Source organism: Rhinolophus sinicus, chromosome 3 (genome assembly GCF_057876585.1).
Source record: "Rhinolophus sinicus isolate RSI-liver-muscle chromosome 3, RSI-T2T, whole genome shotgun sequence".
Taxonomy (NCBI): Eukaryota; Metazoa; Chordata; class Mammalia; order Chiroptera; family Rhinolophidae; genus Rhinolophus; species Rhinolophus sinicus.
The window spans coordinates 138,190,080-138,211,179 of NC_142503.1; the positions used below are offsets into that span (position 1 = coordinate 138,190,080).

The window sequence follows — 21,100 nt, forward strand, 5'->3', positions numbered from 1 at the left end:
GATTTAGGTGACCAGCTAAAATTAACAAGAGTGTGCTTACATCCCTCATGCGTCCTTTCTTGCCCACCCACTCCCACCCCAAGAGGAAATGACCGTGTCCTTTTGTACAGATTGTTGTACTTATTGTTATACATATATGAACCCACAGAATATGACATACTCCTGGGTGCTTAATAAATTCAGATTTTGCTATCAAGAGGCAGAGATCAGATCAATCAAGAAACCTCAGGGTAACTGTTCAAATACACTGCTACTGGGATGGTAAAAATGATACAACCACTTTGAAAAACAGTTTGGTAGTTTCTTTAAAAAGTTAAATATATGTCTACTATATGACCCAACAATTCTATACCTAGGTATATATACCCAAGAGAAATGAAAACACGTCCACACAAAAACTTGTACACAAGTATTTATAGCAGTATAATAGTGACCAAAAAGTGGAGAAAAATCCAGCTGTCCATCAATGGATGAATGGTTTTAAAAACATGCACTAAAAAGGAATGAAGTACTGATAACATGGTACAACATGGATGAACCTCAAAAACTATGCAAAGTGAAAAGGCAGACACAAAAGATCACATATTGTATGATTCTATTTAAATGAAATATCCAAAGAAGATAAACCTATAGAGAAAAAGTAGATTACTAATCTAGTAGTTACTGGGGGTTGGGGATGGGAATGAAAAGTGACTACAAAGGAGTATTGAGGTTTCTTTTTAGGCTGATGGAAATGTTCTAAAATTAGCTTGTGGTAAAGACTGCACAGTTCTGTAAATATACTAAAAATCATTGAATTGTATACTTAAAACAGGCAGACTTATGTAAATTATAACTTAATAAAGCTGTTAAAAAGATAATTACAAGAAAATACACAAAATAGATTAGGCCAAGATGATGGAAAAGCTATGAGCCTTTGTATATTCTATTTAACTTGGCTCTCAGGATACTGACTATATTATAGTTTCCTACCTCCTCTGAGATGACAAGAATTGATCAATTTAAACTGTCAATCAAGGTCTTATTTTTGGTATATGCAATCTCTGTAATACTTAAAATTTTGACTGGGGAAGCTTTGGGGACATTAGTCTAATACCTGATTAGTTCTCCAGTGGTTACCTTAAAAGTCACTATAAAGCAAGAACTGGTAAGAATTATGCATCTTTGGCAGACCAGCTCTCTAGGTGTTTATGGACATGTTTGTCACCTCAAAATTCATATATTGAAAACACTAATTCCCAATGTGATGGTACTTGGGAGATGGGGTTTTGGGAGGTAATTTGGTCGTAAGAATGGAGCCCTCAGGATGGGATTAGTGCTTTTGTAAGAAAAAGAGACCATGTGAGGATACAGCACGAAGGCAGCTGTTTACAAGCTAAGAAGTGGACACTCACCAGACCCCACATGTGCAGGTACATTGATCTTGGACTTCCCAGCCTCCAGAACTGTAAGAAGTAAGTGTCTGTTGTTGAAACCACCTAGCCTATTGTAATTGTTATAGTAGCCCAAGCTGTCTAAGAGTAGGTATGTCTTTTCTTGGTGACTTCCATAGTATCTTTATCTTAATATTTTTCTGCAGTCTCCTTTCCTCAAAGATGGATTAGAAAACAGAAGAAACCTATAAGGAATAGAGAGGTAGAAGCCCATCAACAGTCGTCTCAGAGACTCCTTGCTTTGGAAACCACCTACTCATGTAGGAATTGTTTCTAACAGGAATCATTCTAACCAAAAACATGCTATGTAAACAAAGCACCTCTGCAGCAGTACTTGCATTCTTTACATGGAGGTACAGCTTAGAAACTGGTTTCATGCTGTTTCCCTCTGTATGGTACCTCTTAGCAGCAGCATTTAGTTTTGTCTTAGAGAATACATACCAGCCATTGATTGGATGCCATTGAAGAAATACTTTATTTTGCCTGGGTTATCGTGGATACTACCACCCTTAGTTTAGACATACAAAACCACCATGTGCTCTCTATTTAAAAAGTCTTGGATTAAGCACTGGAGAATTTTCATAGGCAAATTCCTCTGTGTGGGCTGGATCAGTAAACACTCCAATAAAATCTATTTCTAGGAAGAATGGACCATCCACTTTATCAGCCAGGGTGAATCCAATAGAAGAGATCTAAATTTAAAATAGAAAAATTTATCAAAATCACATATACTAACGTACTGATGTTGTTCCTAGAATGTTAAAATTCCATGAGGTCATTACTATAGCTGGTTCTGTACACTGTCAGCCCGTAGCAAGTATACCACAGTTCTCATATGCTACAGCAAATTATAAGAGGAAGTACAGGGCTGCTTTTACCACATTCTACTTTTCTCCCTTTAATGTAGGGCCAGTTACGACTAACGAGGACAACGTGGGTGACTAACGGAAGTGCCTTGACACTCTCTTGAACTTTAATACTGTTTTCTTATTTTAAAGCTAAAATAAAATGTAGGCATGCTGAAAAGAAGACCATAATGAAATTTCTCCAGGAAGAGGGTTTGACTCAAAGAATAGGTCTGAGTCAGCATGTCTGGGTATTACAGGGGTGGCCTGGAGTAGGAATTTTCACCTTTCATTTTGCCAGTCTTCAAAATGAACTGAACTCATCCTCACAGCAGTTCTGTTTCACTAAAGAGAATACAGTTCTGAGTGAAAGGAGAGGAAAATGTTACCTTGTCAAGCAGAAGCTGGTACTGAGCATCCCGGATTCTTCCTTGATTAGAGAAGAAAAATTTGGAGAAAGGAATCTGAAAAAAAGAAACCACGTACTTCATAGCTGAAATGTAAGTAACCGAAGCATTTGCAATTGCAATAATAAAAGAACAGTTTACATTTAATTCTAAAATTATTTAATATGTGCAGTTATGACAAGTGGCGAGTCACTAGATCACAGACATATAAGAAAAAGATTAAACCCAATAGAAAAATAGGGATGGGGAGAAACAGGCACACCTGTATACTGTTAGTAGAAGTGCAAATTAGTACAACTCTTTTAGAGGGCAGCTGGCAATTGTGGTAGGATTCTAAGATGCCCCCAAAGATTTCCACCTTCTGGTGTACACATATCTTATTCCAGGTACTTGAACACTAATCTAAGTGCTGCTGTGAAGAAACTGCAGAAGTAAGGTCCTAAATCAGTTGACCTTAGAATAGGGAAGATTATCCTCTATAGGCCTAACTTAATCACTTGAGTCCATAAGCAACTGGTGAAAGAGACTAGCCACATGAGGGGGATTCAATGATGGGGAGGAAGATTCCCTGCAGGCTTTGAAGACGGAGGGAGCTGAATGGCAAGGAATATAGGTAACTTCTAGGAGCTGAGAGAGTGGCTCCTAGCTGACAGCCAGGAATATATCCTAAGAAAATGATTCAGGATGTTTACCTCAGTGTTTGGTACAATAGTGAAAAACTCTGAAAACAATCTAAACGTACAACAATAGAGGATGGATTAAGTAAATTGTGGTCTATTTATATAATAAAATATGCATTTATTTAAAATGATGTAGAAATATATTTCAATAGAAAGTTGTATATAAAATTCAGTGAACAATACATGTTATAAAACAGCATATACATGTTATAAAAGGGCACAATGCCATTTTCATTAAAAAAAGTATAAAAGTCTGAAGGTACATACTAAAATAAAAACGTTATTTTATCTCTGGGTAGTGGTTCTACAAAACATTTTTTCCTTTTCTGCATTTTCCAAATTTTCTATAAATATTTGTTTTATTTAATAATTCATTATACATATTACTTGTATACAAGTGTTACAAATATAATAATTATATGTATTAGTGCACAAATATGTATCAAGAGCCTATTATGTGCCAGGCACCATTTCAGGTACAAGGAAAACAGCGAACATACAGACAAGGTCCCTGCTCTCAAAATTTACAGAATTAATGTTCCAGGGGAGCAGGATAGAGAGTGACAATTAACAGACAATTAATGAACAAAATAAGTTTGCATATTGATGTTATTTGAAAAAATGAAACAGCGTGGTGGTATTGAAAGTGACTGGATTAGAGGGTGCAACTCTAGCTAGATGGACCTGGAAAGGCCTGAGGCAACTTTTGAGCTGAAAGGTGAGTGACAGGAAAGAGGAAGCAGGTGAAGATACGGCCGAAGAGCACACCAGGAGATACAACATGAGTACCAAGGGTCTGAGATGGACGTAAGCTTGTTGAGTTTGACCCACAGAAAAGGGACCAGTGTGGAGGAGACAGGTAGGAAAGGAGACTGAAAGATGAAGACAGGTCAGGTATTGGAGGCCTGGTAGGCCATGTTAAGGAGTTTGGACTTCATCGTAATTGTAAGGGGAAACCACTGAAGTAATGGGATCTGAGCTACGCTTTAGAAAGCTCACTCTGGCTGCTGTGTGCAGAGTGGATTTTAAGGAGGCAAGAGGACAAAGGGAAATCCACAAAGAAGCTACTGCAGTAATCTAAGGGCCTGAACTAGGGTGAGTGTGGAAGAGATGGCTAGAAATGTCAGATTCTGGGTGTTATTTTGGAAGTGAGGTGACAGGATTCGCTAATAGACTGGATGTGGGATGAGGGAGCAAAGAACCCAAGGATGAGCCTTAGATTTAAGTATGAGCAATACGGGAGTTTTCTTTTGAGTTTATGGATTAAAAACCTGCACTAGTCAGAAAACAGGAATGGGCACTTGACTTTGCCCTCACTCCCTGAATTTCCACTTACTTTCCTCCAGGTTAACATTTTTTACCTTCTCAACACTGCTTCTCATTTACCAAATAAGATGGCCTTATACTATCAAGAAATAAATAAAAATTTTGATTGTAAAATATGAAGTATTTATTCCTCTTAAGGGAGCCTTTCTACTAAGCTAGGGACACCAGTAGAGTTGCGTGGAAGAGGTGATAATGGCAGATACTTAAAAAGGAACATCTACTTGGGCACAGAGCAGAGATGTACCCATGAGTTAGCATGTGCCTAGCCATATCCTTACCAAAAATATTTGATATCCTGGTTAACATTTATGTTAATGAAAGGAAAAGTCAACTATGTAAATCTCCTCCTTAGGTCCTATTCCTTCTTTCCCTTCCCACACCTTCCTAGAGGAAGTAATAATAATAAAGCTACAATGTAATCATGATCTCAAAAGACTTCATACATGGAAAAACTGTGCTGTTACCTTGACCTCCTGCCAGTAGGGCCCCCCACGGGTGAACATGAAGTAACTGTACATCTGATTCTTCCTCTGGATTATATCCGTGTCCTCCCTGATATTCACCATCCAAGGCCGACCATCTCCTCGGACACGGAGATACAGAGTGTTGAATTGGGACCAATCATAAGACCTCTTTCTCTCAAAAGGGCCCTACGGCACAGAAAGGAAAGTTAATTTCACCTCATTTTCCACTATTAGCAAAATGTAAGTCATCACCTTTTGTAGCAATGAAAGGATCCACTAGCCATTTGTCTGTCTCCTTGGGCTCTGTCACCATAAGGAGGCAGATAAAGCTGGTGATTCTTATTTTAGTACAAAATACTGATATAGTTACATGTTTCTAAGGTAATGTTCAAGACATGATTGGCTCAGGACAGTGTTTACATGAGGAAGGCACTCACGTGCATCACTGAATGGAAAAGAACTGCTATATGTACTTTCTTTCCTTGGTCCTATGGCTCCTGAATGGGCAACTTAATGGCAACTGCTTTCTCATAAATTAGAAAACTATGAAAGAGCCCAAGTTTTAAAATTGATATTTTTATAACAACAGCTACCATCCATTGAAAACTTACATTAGGCATTTTACATATATAACTTAATCCTCACAACAGCTGGAGATGGCTACTATCATTGTCCTCCAGCTAATAGGTGAAGAAACTGAGCACTCAACTAGTAAGTGATAAACCCGGGCTGTTTAACTCCAAAATCTGTCTTCTTTTTCTTTTTAAAAACTTTTATTTATTTTAAGTGTGTTTTTCCAGGACCCATCAGCTCCAAGTCAAGTAGTTGTTTCAATCTAGTTGTGGAGGGCGCAGCTCACAGTGACCCATGTAGGAATCGAACCGGCAACCTTGTTAAGAGTACCGCGCTGTAACCAACTGAGGACCTGGTCTTACATTAATTTTTGCTCCAAAAGACGCATCAGAGCTGATGGTCTGGCTAGGTCTTATTTTTGGGGAAACACAGTAGCTGTATAACTTTGGACAAATCACTAAATCTCCCCAAGCCTCAGTCTCCTCATCTGTAAAACTGGGATGATCATACCTTACAAAATTGTGAGGAATAAAAGGGATAACATACATAAAGTAATTAGCACAAGGACTGGCAGGATACACTTAAATGTTATCAACATTTTTCATTACTCCACAGTATCTAGCCACAGAATTATTTTCACATGTGGACTGATCAAAGCCATCTTGTGGATTTTCAAGGCCTGGAAAAAAATCTTGTATGTATAGTTTGTTGCCTTTGAAAGAATACATACCTTTCTTTTTCATCATTATCTGGAGAGAGGGAAGCCTAATACTACTCCAAACATTTCCCTCTCTCCTTAAAGCACAATATCTAAGCAAACAGCCGGGGGCTGTGACCAAGGCCAGGCATGGAAACCTATCCAGAGCAGCCCTGAAACAACACCTGGTCAGCAAATTGGCAAAAAGCCATAGGCCAGAAGCGAGATAAAGGAACTGACCTAAGTAATTATGGAAAATAGTTTTCTGACTGGAAACTGCAAGGCTAGAGACAAAAGAAACTATACATAAACACTGGATTCTAGTTGGTAAAATTGTCTCTCTCAGGTTTATGAGTTAAAAATTCTGAAATTGCTTTACACGTATACTGGGGTTGAGTTAAGTAAATGGTGGGAAACATGTTTCTCACCGTTACGCAGGGAAGTTACAGATAAGCTAGAGGGGTAAGGCTAGCCTGAACCACGTGGTACTAAATTAGAGTCAGAGCCTTAGTATGGACTCACATTTAGCTTAATATAGATACAGATATAATTACAGACGCGCTTCCACAACTGGGTATGTATACATATGCTACCTAGCTATGTCCATGGAGATGTCCTAGAAGTAGTATCAGCCCAGTAGCAACAAACATCCTCAGTGCCCAGATCTTGGTTTCTGATACCATTCTCCAAAAAAAGGAACCAGGACTCTTTCGAGAAATGTCTAATTCTAGGGTTGGGACAGGGAAAATACAAGATGGGTTTAGAACATCTTGTAGTGCCAAAAAGTGCTCAAAATCATATCAAAGGAACAGGAGCCAACCTAAAAGAGATCCCAATGGCCAAAGCTAGAACAATTTGAGCAACAAAATAAATAATATTGGGTTATAACTCGAAGTGTGAGTCCATACTAAATTACTGAGTGAATAAATGTGCAAGAAACAAATCTTCCTTTCTGAAGAACCCCAAATAACTTATGTAAATACTATGTCTTCCAGGAGATAGAACTTAATCCCATGCCCTACCCTGCATCTTGAAAGTAGGGTACACTTAGTGATTTGCTTCGAAAGATCAGAGTATAGAAAAAAGAAAAAAAAGTAACAATGGAGGAACCTGGCAAACACTCCCTCGACTAGGTGATCGGGTTAACACATCAGTGATAAGTCACATTGCTGGCATGGACCCGACGTGTGATGAGAAGCGTACTTTACTCTGGCATTTTTCCTAAAAACCCAGAATCCCAGTCTAGCCAGGAGAAAAAATAGAAAATCCCAAATCGAGGGTCATTCTATAAAAATACATGACCAGTATTTCTCAAATCGTCATGAAAAATAAGGACAGACTAAGAAATTGTCACAGACTAGAGACTAATGACAACTAGCTATAATGTGGTATCCTGGATGGGATCTTAAAACATAAAAAGGATATTAGTGGAAAAACTAGGGAAATCCAAATAAAGTCTGCAATTAGTTAATAGTAATGTACCAATGTTAGTTTCTTGTGACACATACACTGTAACAATATAAGATGGTAACAATTGGAGAAGCTAGGTGAGGGCATACAGGAACTCTGCACTACTTGGCAATTTTTTCTATAAAATGAAAACCATTCTAAAATTAAAAGTTGAAAAAAAAAAAAAAGCCACAGGCTGACCATACATCCACTCTAAGGAACCCCTGGCCGTTACAAGGTCTGCGGCCGACAGAAGACGGGATGCAAACTCCCCTGATCATTATTCAAATGTTTAACCTCTCAGGGCTCCTCAAACATAGGAATGCCCCACTCTGGCCCAAAGCGATGCCCAGAAACAAGCAGTCCCTCCTCGGGAACCACTTCCCCTTGTGCTTCCACTTTACACTTGTGCCCAGTAGTTATTTAACCCCATATACAGATGAGATGCCACGTGTTTTCATTTACAGAAACAAAAGTTCTCTGCTATAGTTCAGGCTACAGTAAAGTTCACACCAGTTCACTAGAAAATAGGTTCCTGGGCCTCACCTACCCTGGGAACCTTGGACATCATTGCACAGTACCCACTGCGACCACTTTCCCCATCGTGGGGGGCCTCAGAGCTCAGCGTTCCATACAGCAGTGCACTTTGGTTATTCTTGCCCATTTTCAGGAACACTTCACTTCTGCCTCCAATTGTCTTATCGGAAGTCACTATCCACTTGTCCAAATCTTCTTTTCCACGGAACTGCCAGACAACCTTGGCTTGTTCCAGCAAGACCTCTTGCAGAGGGCGGCCTTCAGGCCCTATCCAATGATTCACAATATCATCCTTCAACCGCCTAAAATGGTCCTTTATTTCATCTGTAATTGCTTTATCAAAACTAACTTCAGGCTTCTCCTCAGGAGAAGTTATATCCAAAGCAACTTCTCTCTGGTGATGTCCTTGCATAGACTCTTCAGTGTTCCTCTGAGAGGGGCCTTTGCTGGGAGTAGCCACTGGTTTCTGAAGACTCTTGGAACAATAGCCTGCAACGCGAGTACTCAAAAATGGACACGAGGCAACACTTGGCTGTGGGCATTTCCTGAGAATATATGTGCCATTCAGCAATTTGTGAACCAAAGCCATGGTAAGAAAAAGTCAAAATCTAAATTTCTCCCTGGGCTATCAGGGAAAGAAGCTTCAGCAAATAGCCCAACTCCACCTATAACAGAAGAGACATTGAAGAGTTACCAGGGTAGCAATGAATACAATTTCAAATTCAACAGGGATCATGCATTGTGAAATTCATGAACTTATTTTCTAATTCTATAAACATTTACCCAGGGCTACTATGAAGCAAATACTGTTTGCACTGTACGTAATGCATCCCACTGCCGTGTGAAAAAATACCAAGATGAATATAAACACAGGTCCCCCTCATGGAATTTATAATCAACCCCAAAATAATTCAAGTATGTGTTTCCAAAGGTTGTGTCAATTTTAAAACAAATTTTTATGCTGGATTTTTAAAGAAATAATTGGTTCCTAAAATAAAATATTCAATGAATTCACTCCAGGACCTAAGCTGACATGTTAGCACTTTATCTATAAAAACAGGGAGTACAGTGTGCATTGTATGTGGAGTCAGAAAACTTAAGACACCTGGCTCTGCCCTCTTATTAGGATATATTGTGAATATTGGCAGTTTCACATGGCTAACCCTAATAAAACTGTTACCTCAGGTAAAACAGTTGCTCTTTTGAGGCCTCCATTTCCTGAGGTAAGACTGTGTTAACACCTCCCCTACCTACTTAAGGGATTCTTCTGAAGCTCAGATGGAATGATGGCTATAAGAGGGTTCTCTGATCCAGTTAAGTCAGACAATTATCTGCAAGATTCTTCATGTCCAACAAGCTCCTAGTCCAAGGCTCACACTTTGAGTAACAAAGCTTTGACTAGAAGTCACTATTTGAGCTCCTCAAAGATAGAAAATAAATAGCACTAATACCACCACATTTAAATACCATTCTTAATATTTTCAAATCACCCTTACATATTATCTCATTTAATGCACATACAGCTCCTATAAGACAAGGCAGGTAGATATTTCCTTCCTTTAGGAAAGAGATACCAAGTGAGGTAACTTGCCTAAGCTCACAATGCTAATCAATAGGGAAGCTATAACTAGAACCCTGGCCTTAAATCCTTCCACGAGATGCTACTGCTTCTCTATATGTAAAACATTAGCAATATAACTTCTATAGCCCTAGCAAAACAACTTTGCTCTTAGGAGCAACATTTAATGAGTGTTGGCAGGAAGTGCTACCAGAACGAGGAAAGCTAAATAGTCCCCCTTCCTACCTGTTCCAGCTCCTGCTAAAAGGAAATAAAATACGCAATGCCAATTTCTTTGTCTTTCTCCTGTCCTGGCCCAAGACCAGGAGAGAGAAAAAAACACTCACTCACCCACTAGTCAGAATATGGCACTCAGTGAGAAACTAAATGGAACACTGAAAACGTAATTTTAAAAAAAAAGGGGGGGGGGCCCAAATGCCAAAATCCAGCTGACCTGCCTCAGTGGCCTAAGAGTCTGAACCAAAATAACACCCCAACTGCTTTAACTACAACAGGACAGGTCATCCTCCCAGAATGCCCTCCTTCCTCACTGACCACAGCAGGTGGACCAGCACTTCTCTCCTTGTCCACTGCACTCTGCTCCCTGCCTCCAGGCTTGCAACCCCCACTTCTTCCTTCTACTCAGCATTTGGAAAGGCCTAAAACACAAAACTCATCATTTATCTTCTCTGATTCAAACCCTTCAGAGGCTCCCTCCTGGTCTTAAGAATAAAGCCCAGCTAACTCCACAGGGTATAGAACACTCCTCCAGGTCTGGCCTCTGCTCATCTCTCCAACCTCACCTCTCCTCACACCCCACTCTGTGCTCCAATCAGAGAACACCTGCGGTCCAACAAGCACCACTCAGTATTCCCTCTCTGGCCTTCAGGCCTTGGTCCATTACTGCTCCTAGGCCAGAAGTGCCCTCTACCGATTTCGCCTGGCTAATTTATCCTTTGGGACTCAGCTTTGATGTCCATTACATCCTCCAAGAACCTTCCTTTACTACTCAACTCCACCACGCCCCACATCCCTTTGATGTGTCTCACTGCATCCCAGGCTTACACTTTCCCTGCTACAGTTTACTGACCAGTTCACTTGTCAGTCTCCCCCACCAGACTGGAAGTGTCTTGAGGGGAGGGATTATCTTAATTATGGTACTTCCATCTCCCAGGATAGTGTCAGGCATGCAGAAGACTTCTAATATTTGTTAAATAACATCTCCACATTTCTCCACCTCCATCACTAGTGTCTTGGTTCAAGGCCTTATTGCTTCTCACAAGGACTATTATAATTCCCCTAACAAAGGGCTTCTCAAACTTTCAAGTGCCTATGAATCATCTGGGAATTTTGTTACAGATTCTGACTTAGTAAGTGTAGGATGGGGCCCAAGATTCTGTATTTCTAACAAGCTCCCAGGTGATGCCCTTGTTGTTGGCCCATAGAATACCATCCTTTAAGCAGCCAAGTCTAACACATCTCCCTGACTCCGATCTCCCCCTCCTCTCCGAATCCATCCTTTGCCTGGCAACAGGGATATTTCTAAATATGACTGCACTCCCCTTATAATAAATCAGCAATTTCTTCCAGAAATTCAAACTCCTAAAGTGGTACACAAGGCCCTCCAAAAAGTGCCCAACTCCCTGACCTACCTTCTCCTTACATCCGTGAGCAACACCCTCAGTTCTATTAAGACCAACTGGAATCTTATCTAAACACACACACACACCCACACACATATACACAAAGAACATTGTTCAAACCACAAAAGTGCCAAACATTCTGTTATCCTGGCCAATAGGAGCGACTGCTGTATCTTGACCAGTCATGATATTAGCCTCGCTCTAGACAGGTAAGATTCTCTCCTACGTAAGATCTAAGATACCTAATCATAGAATGACCACCTCCTAACTACTTTCTCCAAAATTACTTAACACAAGCCTAAATCCAATATAGTCCCATGCCAAATGATGTTTCAGTCAACAATAAACTGAGTATACAAAGTTCATCCCATAAGATTATAATGGAGCTGAAAAATTCCTATTGCCTAGTGACATCGTAGCCATCCTAATGTCATAGTGTCACACATTACTCACGTGTTTGTGGTGATGCTGATGTAAACAAACCTACTGTGCTTCCAGTTGTATAAAAGTACATACAATTACACACAATGCATAATACTTAATAATGATAATAAATGACTACCGTGTTTTCTGGAACATAAGACCTAGCTGGACAATCAGCTCTAATGCGTCTTTTGGAGCAAAAATTAATATAAGACCCAGTCTTATTTTACAATAAGACCACGTATAATATAGTATAGTATAATATAATATAATAATATAATACTGGCTCTTACAGTAATTTTTGCTCCAAAAGACGCATTAGAGCTGATTGTCTGGCTAGGTCTTATTTTTGGGGAAACAGGGCATGTTGTTGGTTTATGTATTTACTATACTATACTTTTTTTTAATCTCATGAGTTACCTTGTTGGTGTTTTGGTATTTTTTTTTTTTTTTAGTTTCAGGTGTACAAAACAACATGATTAGACATTTACACCCCTCACAAAGTGATAACGTCCCCAAGTCCACTACCCCTCTGACATCATAGTTATGACAGTACCATTGACTATATTCCCTATACTGTGCTTCACATCCCGTGACTATATATATATTTAATTATAGTTGACATTCAATATCATTTTATATTAGTTTCAGGTGTACAGAATAGTGGTTAGGCATTTATATAATCTATGAAGTGATCCCCCCAATAAATTCAGTACCCATCTGACACCCTACATAATCTTTACAATATTATAGATATTCCCCATACTGTATTTCACATCCCCATGACTATTTTGTGGTACCAATTTGTACTTCATTATACGTTTTATCATTATTTTAGAGTGGACTCTTTCTACTTGTAAAAAAAAAAAAAAAAGTCTGCTGTAAAACAATGTGCCGCGTTACACTAGCAACAGCCTCTCACATCTTATGTTTACCACATCTCTTGATTGCATCATTTCTCTTGTGCTTGATTTAATCTTGTGTTGTTTTGTACAGTCACATGCTGTACAGGCTTGTCGTGTAGAGGAAATAGGCTATTACCACATAGCCTAGGTGTGTAATAGGCAATTCCATCTACATTTGTGTAAGTGCACTCTATGATGTCCAAACCACAAAATCACTTATCGGTGCATTTCTCAGAGTGTATCTGTTGTTAAGTGGAGCATGTCTATAATACATGCCTTCTAACACCCTCTTACTGAGATGCCCCATGGTTTCCTATGGTGTGTATTCTCCCTCACAAGGAGCAATAAACCCAACTTGTTCAACTATAGGCATGTTCCTGGTGACCTCTGACTGCGGAGGGCATTGACATTGCTCTTCCTCCATATTCTCGTAAGAACCTGCGCATACCTCTCACAGTCCTTACATAATTTTAGACTCTTACTTTTATCTAACTAATTGACCTGACCTCCGTAATCTTAGGAATTATGGTTTGAACATAACTGATGCTTCATAATGTTTGCTGAATAAATGAAAACCATGTAAATAAGTGTTTTCACATGGACTAAAAATGAAAAGAAACTAGGAAAAATAAAAAGTTGATCTAAGGTCCTGGAATCATAGGTAATATTTAAATTTCCCTCACTGATAGTATTTAAATGATCTTACCTCTACATATACAGAAATATGGAAAATAAATGATATGCCCATAATGTGGAATTTATGCAATCATAAAGATTATTCTCCTGAACCCCTTACTAAAGCTACCCTACTAAGAGGCAAATAAGGATGAATGAAACTTGCTATGTGCTAACATTACAAGTATAACAATGTACAGAAAAAAATATTTTCGGGGGGGAAGAAAAAAGGCTTAAAGTCACATGTAGGATGATGGGATTACGAGTAATAATTTTTTATTACCTATTTTCCAAACCCTCAGTAGTGTTGTTACTTCTCTAATAATAAAATATTAATTATAAATGTTTTGGTTCATATTTTTACCAACCAATAAAATCAAACCCATTAACAGATGATTCCGGCCCGAAGTTGGTGAGTTTTGACAGCGACGTAATGCACGCAGCAAAAAGAAGTCTGTACAGATAGTACAGCCAAGGCTTATCATGTGCCAGAAACTGTTCTAAGTGTTATTTTCATTGACTCCTCACAACAGCCCTAAGAGAGGCACTATTATTATTCTAAACAACCCTGAGGGAGGTACTATTATTATTTCCATATTAGAGACCAGGAAACCGAGGTTCCAAGACAAAATTGCCCGACATCATACACCTAGTATCGTGTTTCCCCCAAAACAAGACCTAGCCGGACAATCAGCTCTAATGAGTCTTTTGGAACAAAAATTAATATAAGACCTGGTCTTACATTATATAAGACCGTGTTTTATAGTAAAATGAGAGCGGGTATTATACATATAAGACCAGATTTTATATTATAGTAAAATAAGACCGAGTCTTATATTAATTTTTTCTCCAAAAGACGAATTAGAGCTGATAGTCCTCCTACGTTTTATTTTCGGGTAACACGGTATGTGTCAAAACTAACTCTACAGTCAGGGAGCAGTCCCGGCCGTGCGGCGGCTCAACCCTTACCTGCTAAGGCTCTGGCGCCGCGGCACGTCCGGGACGCACCAATAGCCCCCAGCCGCCGGCTTGTCTCCGCAGCCGCGGGTCAAGAGTGGACTCCGTCCCGGTCCCCAGCTTTTCCCTATCCGCACTCCCCTTTCCCGTGTAGGTCCATCTGCTTTTACAGTCCGGTGCCAAACAGGCATTATGATACTAGAGTTCCGGCCTAATACGGAGGCCGGGGTATGCGTAGTAACAAGGATCCCCAAACCCGAAGACCTGAGGATTTTCAGCCGACTAGCTTCCAAAAACGCCCGGTTTCCACACCACATGATTTTTTCTGCCCTATGTGAGAAAGGAGAGAATTTAGGAAAGCTTGTCGCCTCTTCTTCCTGCATCCCATCTTCTGGCTGCTATATCCATCCCTCATCTTTCAAATAGGACCCAAATATTGCTAACGCTCCTTCGCCCCGAGGCGCCAGGCTCCCCTCGTGACCCATCATTCCGCAGCCGCCGGAGAGCTGTCTATGACCTCAGAGGACTGGTTTTGCTGGAATTGCCCACGCGGAATCTTTGGAAACCCACCACGCTCCTGGACAGCAAACCGTCCTACCCGCCGTTTCCAGTCCCGCCCGGTGGGGTCGCCCACTCCGCAGGGCTTCTATATCTTGTGCACACCTCTGTTTAAGCACTTTCAATATAGTATCTTGATTATTAATCATTTACTTCTCACTTCTTCCACCACGCTGTGAGCTTTTTGGGTCCAGAACTGCGCTGTTCTTTGGGTCTCCAGAACCTAGGATGGCGCTGGCAGGAATTAAGCTCTCAGCATGAATTTGAATGAATTGTAACCTCTGGCAGTTAACACCGTTCTTCTCCCAGGATTCTGAAAGACCTCACCAAATATAATGGCCTTTTCCAATTATCCTCCATCACTGGTTTCCACGCCACGACCTATTCCTTCTTGAAATTCTGCTTCGACTTTTCTAGTCTTTACACTTGCCTGGTTCTCCTACCTCCTGGGACCTTCCCTAGCTGCCACTTTCACTGCCTCTTCTTTCTCTTCCCACAACCTCAAATGAGGTTGTCTCCAAAGCCCAGCCTGTGCCTCCCTCTTTTCTACTTTCAGATGAGTCATCTAAAGACAATTTGACAATCTACTTCCCTAAACTCCAGCATACATTTCCAACCTCTTGATAGCAGTTCCAGCAGTGGGTAATACTACTAGCATCTCAAATTCGGTATGTCTAAAACTGAACTATCATTTTTACCCATATTAACTCCTCCTCTTATCTTCCCTGTTTCTGTAAAAGCCCACGTCCTTCTAAGCTGGAAATCATTGGCTATCTTTGGCTTCTCTTCTTAAGCCCTCCTCTCAACAACCCTAAATCTTACTGAGCTCTCTTTGCTGTCTTTGATCTTCTGCTCCTTCTTTCCAAACCCAGCGAAACCCAGGTAGTTATTGCCCTTATATAATTTACATTCAATCTATTAACTGCCTTGCTTTGGACAGAACAGTTTGTCTATTTTCATTTTTAAAATGTGGCACCCAGAGCTAAATACCATATTCCTTTGGCCTCCAGACACACCAGTGTATAAATTCTAAACCCTCCATAATCTCCTACTCCATCTGTAATACTCATACTTATCCTCAATTTCTCATCCAAGCTGCTATTTGCCTAAACCACACTCATTCCTCCTCAAAAATCGAATTAATATTTTTTCTGCTCAGCATTCCTCCCTCTTCTGCATCTCCAAAGTTTGATCTCAGGTGTTTACATGACTCTCCGCAGTTCAGCTGATTGGTCCAGTGGTAACCACTTGGTCTGCACTGAGCCAATCAGGTTATTCCGAGGGATTTTCTGAACTAAAATGGGAAAAGAGCCCTTTTAACGCTGGTGGCTCTTGTGGAGCTCCTGGGCTACCTACTAATATAGTGAACAAAACCGGTTTGCAGCAAGATAAAATAATGGTACTGAGAGACAGGAATAGGAGGATAAAAGAAGGTTAAGTGAGCCTTTATGTTACCAATTCTAGTTGTTCCTGAGGTCCAGCTGCATCTGTTGTCTTCATATGGCTTGGCTATTTAGTCTTTCCTCAACTTGCAAGCACCAATAAATTCCTTTTTCCTCAATTAACCTGTGCTGGGTTTCTATCACTTGCAACCAATAGGTCCTAATTGATACATTGACTGCACCTATTCAGAACACACCTTAAATCCCATGTTCTCCTTAAAAGCTTTCCCTAATACATCCATCTCAAATGATACTCTCCTTCTGACAGCCAGTATCTATTCTTTATGCTATACACTCTGACATTAAATTATGTTCAAATGAAAACTAGATTATAAACATGACTAAACTGCTCATTCGTCATTTTATGTGTACAAGCCTTTTTCTCTTCAACAGGAAGGTAAAAACCTCGAAGGTACTGATTTTATTATATACTTTAAACTACATACGTTCTACAATAACCTGCACAAATTTAGACACAGAATGGGGACTGCCTCCAGAGTCCGAACAAAGGACAAATTTCATGCAAACTTTTAGGTAGGGCTGTAGTGATACTGGCCAGCAAAGAATATTGTAATAGTTCAGGCAAGAGGCTAATGTGATTCAGCAGTTTCATATCTTGATGGGGTCCCCTCAGAGTTTAAGGATGATCAGGGTATGATCCTGGCAAAGGAAATAGATGGTTTCAGAAAAGGAAATTACCTCATGGGAATTTGGGGTCATGGTGGTGTCATTACAGATCCAGGGTTAGTTCTCTGCTGTCAGTCCAGTAACTTGATTGTATCTGTTTACTCAGAGGATTACTTCATTCATGCCAAGCAACTTTAGAGGAGGAGACACGATAAACCAGAATGACCATTCATTCACCTACAACAGAAAGTGGGCCTGATTTGAGATCCAAGGCCATTTATCCAGGACAGTCCCTCCTGATGGGGAAGCCCACCCTGCAATCCACACAGACTAGGAAGTAATGAGAGTCAACTACTTAGAGCTGGCAGTTCAAGCAGATTTTCCATTAAACAAAATGAATTGTATACCCTTATTTGGGGATATTTCTATCTGCAGTGCTGAGGCCAGATATTTTTATGACACTTTAATAAATATCTGGACACAGACATATTATTTTCCTTTGACTCATCTTAGTGGACTCCAGGCAGGTAAACCCTAATCCATCCCCCACCAATATGTGGGCTATAAAGGCCTGGCCATTTCAGCCCAAATGTGGGACAACTCTGACCATCTATTTTAGCTTCAGAGTACCCACGTGATCAGTTGACTCTGTAGTCAGGTATGCACTTTCTCTCCCTTCCACAGTTGTCAACCCCATGGACACTCCCTGATAAGCATTCTGCACACTAAACTCCATCTCAGAGTCTGCTTCTTGGAGCACCCAACCTGCAACAGGAGTGGTCTGAGAAAGGAGGTAATAAAATAATGTTTAGAAGCTGGGTTACCCAGCACACAACTAGCAATGAAGATCTGATGGTCCAGTTGTTAAATATTGCATTGTTGGTGAATAGGGATAGTATGCTGGCGGAATGGAAGGTACCAGCTGGTGGGATGTATCAGGAATTTTAAAAATATCGGGGGGGGGGGGGCATAGGAACTATGATAGTATAATTGGGTGACTGTTACTGAAAGCCAAGTGTGAAAGCTGGAGGGCCTCCTTAATTGCATATGAAGAGGGCTTCAACACCTACTGTGGGAGGGCAGGGGAAACTGAGGCCCTGGACAATGAGCAGAATAGTCTGAGCTCTAATAAGGTTATACTTCCAAGCCAGGCAGGTCATCTAAACCAAGGCGCTAGTTGAGAAATGATGGGACCAGACATTTGAGTTGGGGTTATGATTGATGCCACTGAAGATCTTGAATGATCACTCTCCTGAGCCTTCTGAACCTGCAGAAATGGCTCACCATGCAGCTCTCCCATCTTGCTATTAGACAGTGCAGAGACCTGTACCAAATAAGACCGCATCTGCCTTTATCTCCCGCCTGGATAGGCCAATAACTAGTATTAAAACATTACATAACCCAGTGGGAGACAGATTGAACCTGATGAGGAAAGGGACTATACCCTAAAGGTGCTGCAAGAACTAGCTAAGCACATAATAGCAAAAGTTGGAAGAGTAGCAAGACGCTGGATTCTGAGAGTGCTTAATCAAGGGGACCAGATTGTAAAATTGAATTAAGGAGTGTTTATTGATTGGGAGCACTCTCCTGGGCCATAGAAATTATCACTCTGCTGAGGACCCAGGAAATGGTGCAAATTTGCTATTAGTATGACTCTTAAAGCATGGAAAACTCTACAGCCCACATGAAGTTAAAAAAAAAAAAAAGCCAGAGTTGCCAAAACACATGGTGTAGGATGGGATTGAAAAGCTGAGAAGTACAAAGTGGATCTACTATACAAGGTCAGGAATCCCCCCAAATGATTGTTCCATGGGAATACCAACAGGATATGCCATCAGGAATGTGAAGGTAAAAGGTGCACAGGAATCCCTGAAAGTTCAGTAGTGATTCTCCTATGTAGGACAGGACTGACAGTAGGAGAAGCTGTTACAAAACTCAGCTAACCACAGTCATGGGGTGACGGGACCTTGACACAAGAGGCCAGGTGGCAGCACTTAACTGCCAGAAGCCAGGTAGATGCAATTATTATGAGTGGAGAGCTCAGAATGACAACCAAGGAGGCCTGACCCTCAGAGAATTATGGAGATGGTTAACAGAACATAGCATCCCCAAGGGCAAAATAGATGGATAGCCAAGGGTGCTCTCCAATTTTGAATCAGGAGAAATCAAAGTTGGCTGATCAGGGGGCTGAGGGCAGTTGCCCCAATAAAAAGTGAACATCCTTTGCCCACTCTCAGATCTGAACCACTTTTCAGACTCTGAACCAATTAATAGAGATAATCAGGTCATCAAAAGGTGGACCCTGCCTCACAGAAGGGCACCCGGCTTCAGGGAGGCTAGAAATGGGGGAGCTGGCCTGGTCGTTTTGGATCATCTTGGCCATGGTCTCAGTTCCAAGGACATGTTTTGGGAGAGAAATCTAGGGGTTATATCTTAGGAAAACTCCTTTGGAGTAAAAAGATAGCTGCGCCTTATTTAGGTTGTTTTTCTACCTGAATGCTTAACACCTATTCAAGCTAACTGGCAGCGAACTGGATACCTAGGTATGTATTTATTTCCCCAGGGGTTTCTCTGTGTATGATGCAATATTTTCTTTTATTACTATTTTAAGGCATGCACATTTGTGATATGTATTGTAAACCTGCTGGAGAAAATGTAATTTACACAGTAAAGGAGGAAAAGAAAAAAGGAGCCAGAGACCAAGAACTCATCAGTCCGCCTGTGCCCAGTAAGACTGGGGTCTAACTCCCAAGTTCACTACCAGAATAAAGAATTAATGGACTCCAAAGTTTTGAGAACAGTTTCAAGTTGTTATTGCTTATGCTCCCTACCCTTTATTCCAAATCCCAGAGAGAAATCACTTCTGGAGCTGCCCTTTTTATGAGCTGACCTCAAGCTCAACAGGCATAAAACTGAACTTATTTCCCACATACATCCACTTCCTAAACCTCCTCTCCACCTGTGTTGTCTCAGCCAAGGGCCCACTGACCACCAGCTTCCTATGGCAGAATCTGAGCGCCATTTGTGTCTGGGAGCTCACCTTATCCTTCTCCCAACTAATCTCCAATTCCTTGTAATTCTACCTTCCGAATTATCCATCCACTTCTATTTCCATTGCTTCTTCCATAGTTCAGGACACCATCATCTCTTGTTAAAATGACACCAACAGCTTCAATAGTCTCCGTGCCCTTGGTCTTCCTCCCTTCTAATGCGTTTGCCACACTACAGGCAGACTAATCTTTTTAAAACACAAATCTAATTATGTTCTTCAGTTTTAAATCTTTCAATACTTTCTAATATAGCTTATTAGGCTCTGAATGATGTGGCCACCGTGTCCCTCCGCAGCCTTATCCCCACACACCGTGTCATCTGTTCGGCCATAATGAACTTTCAGTTCCCTGAACCCAACTTTTCCTATTATTGCTGGGCCTTTGCCCACGCGGTTTTCTGCTTGGTACAACTTTCACTTTACTTTTCTTTTGGGTAACTCAGATGCATCCTTCAAGTCCCAGCTCAGTTGTCACTTGCACCACCGAGATACGAAAGCTTCTTCTCCCATCCTCCATCCCTTGGGATGGTCTAGGCGACTTGTGTCTTCCAGGAGGGCGGCTCTCGTTCTCCACACTCCATCAGTATCGGACAGTTGAAAGCCTCCTAAGAGCGGACCCAGGTGCTTGCGTCTCCAGGCCACGACATAGGTAGGCAGCCCACCGAGCTTCGGCCCCGCAGCAGAGACACACCCAAGCCTTCCAGAGGCCCTCGCGGGGAAAGAGAAAGTGGTCCACTACCGGGAACCCAGCCCGGTGTTGGGCCCCGCCTCCCACGCTGCGTCGGGGGCGGAGCAGGGCGGGGCGCCGAGCGCCAGCAAACGGCGTGCGCCGAGCGGGGGCGGGGCCAGGGG

At 41.1% G+C, this 21,100-nt stretch overlaps 1 protein-coding gene across 1 annotated transcript; it reads right to left on the reverse strand.

Annotated features, from left to right (window-relative positions):
* Positions 1–399: 399 nt before the first annotated feature.
* NDUFAF1 (NADH:ubiquinone oxidoreductase complex assembly factor 1) lies at positions 400–15,055 on the reverse strand. The gene is made up of 5 exons (XM_019725451.3): positions 14,585–15,055; positions 8,425–9,076; positions 5,156–5,341; positions 2,668–2,742; positions 400–2,125 (listed from the first exon to the last, which is right to left on the reverse strand). Exons 2-5 carry the CDS (start codon positions 8,998–9,000, stop codon positions 1,976–1,978), a joined length of 987 nt encoding a protein of 328 aa, XP_019581010.1. The 5' UTR covers positions 9,001–9,076; positions 14,585–15,055; the 3' UTR covers positions 400–1,975.
* Between the last annotated feature and the right edge of the window lie 6,045 nt (positions 15,056–21,100).

What these genes read in the sequence shown, in the direction of transcription:
- NDUFAF1 (XM_019725451.3), bottom strand. Translation starts at nt 9,000, where the DNA reads ATGGCTTTGGTTCACAAATTGCTGAATGGCACATATATTCTCAGGAAA. An exon ending in CCTACTGGCAGGAGGTCAAG is followed by an intron (nt 2,743 to 5,155) that starts GTAACAGCACAG and finishes TCTTTTTTTCAG; the next exon opens with ATTCCTTTCTCCAAATTTTT. An exon ending in ACCAGCTTCTGCTTGACAAG is followed by an intron (nt 2,126 to 2,667) that starts GTAACATTTTCC and finishes TTTTAAATTTAG; the next exon opens with ATCTCTTCTATTGGATTCAC.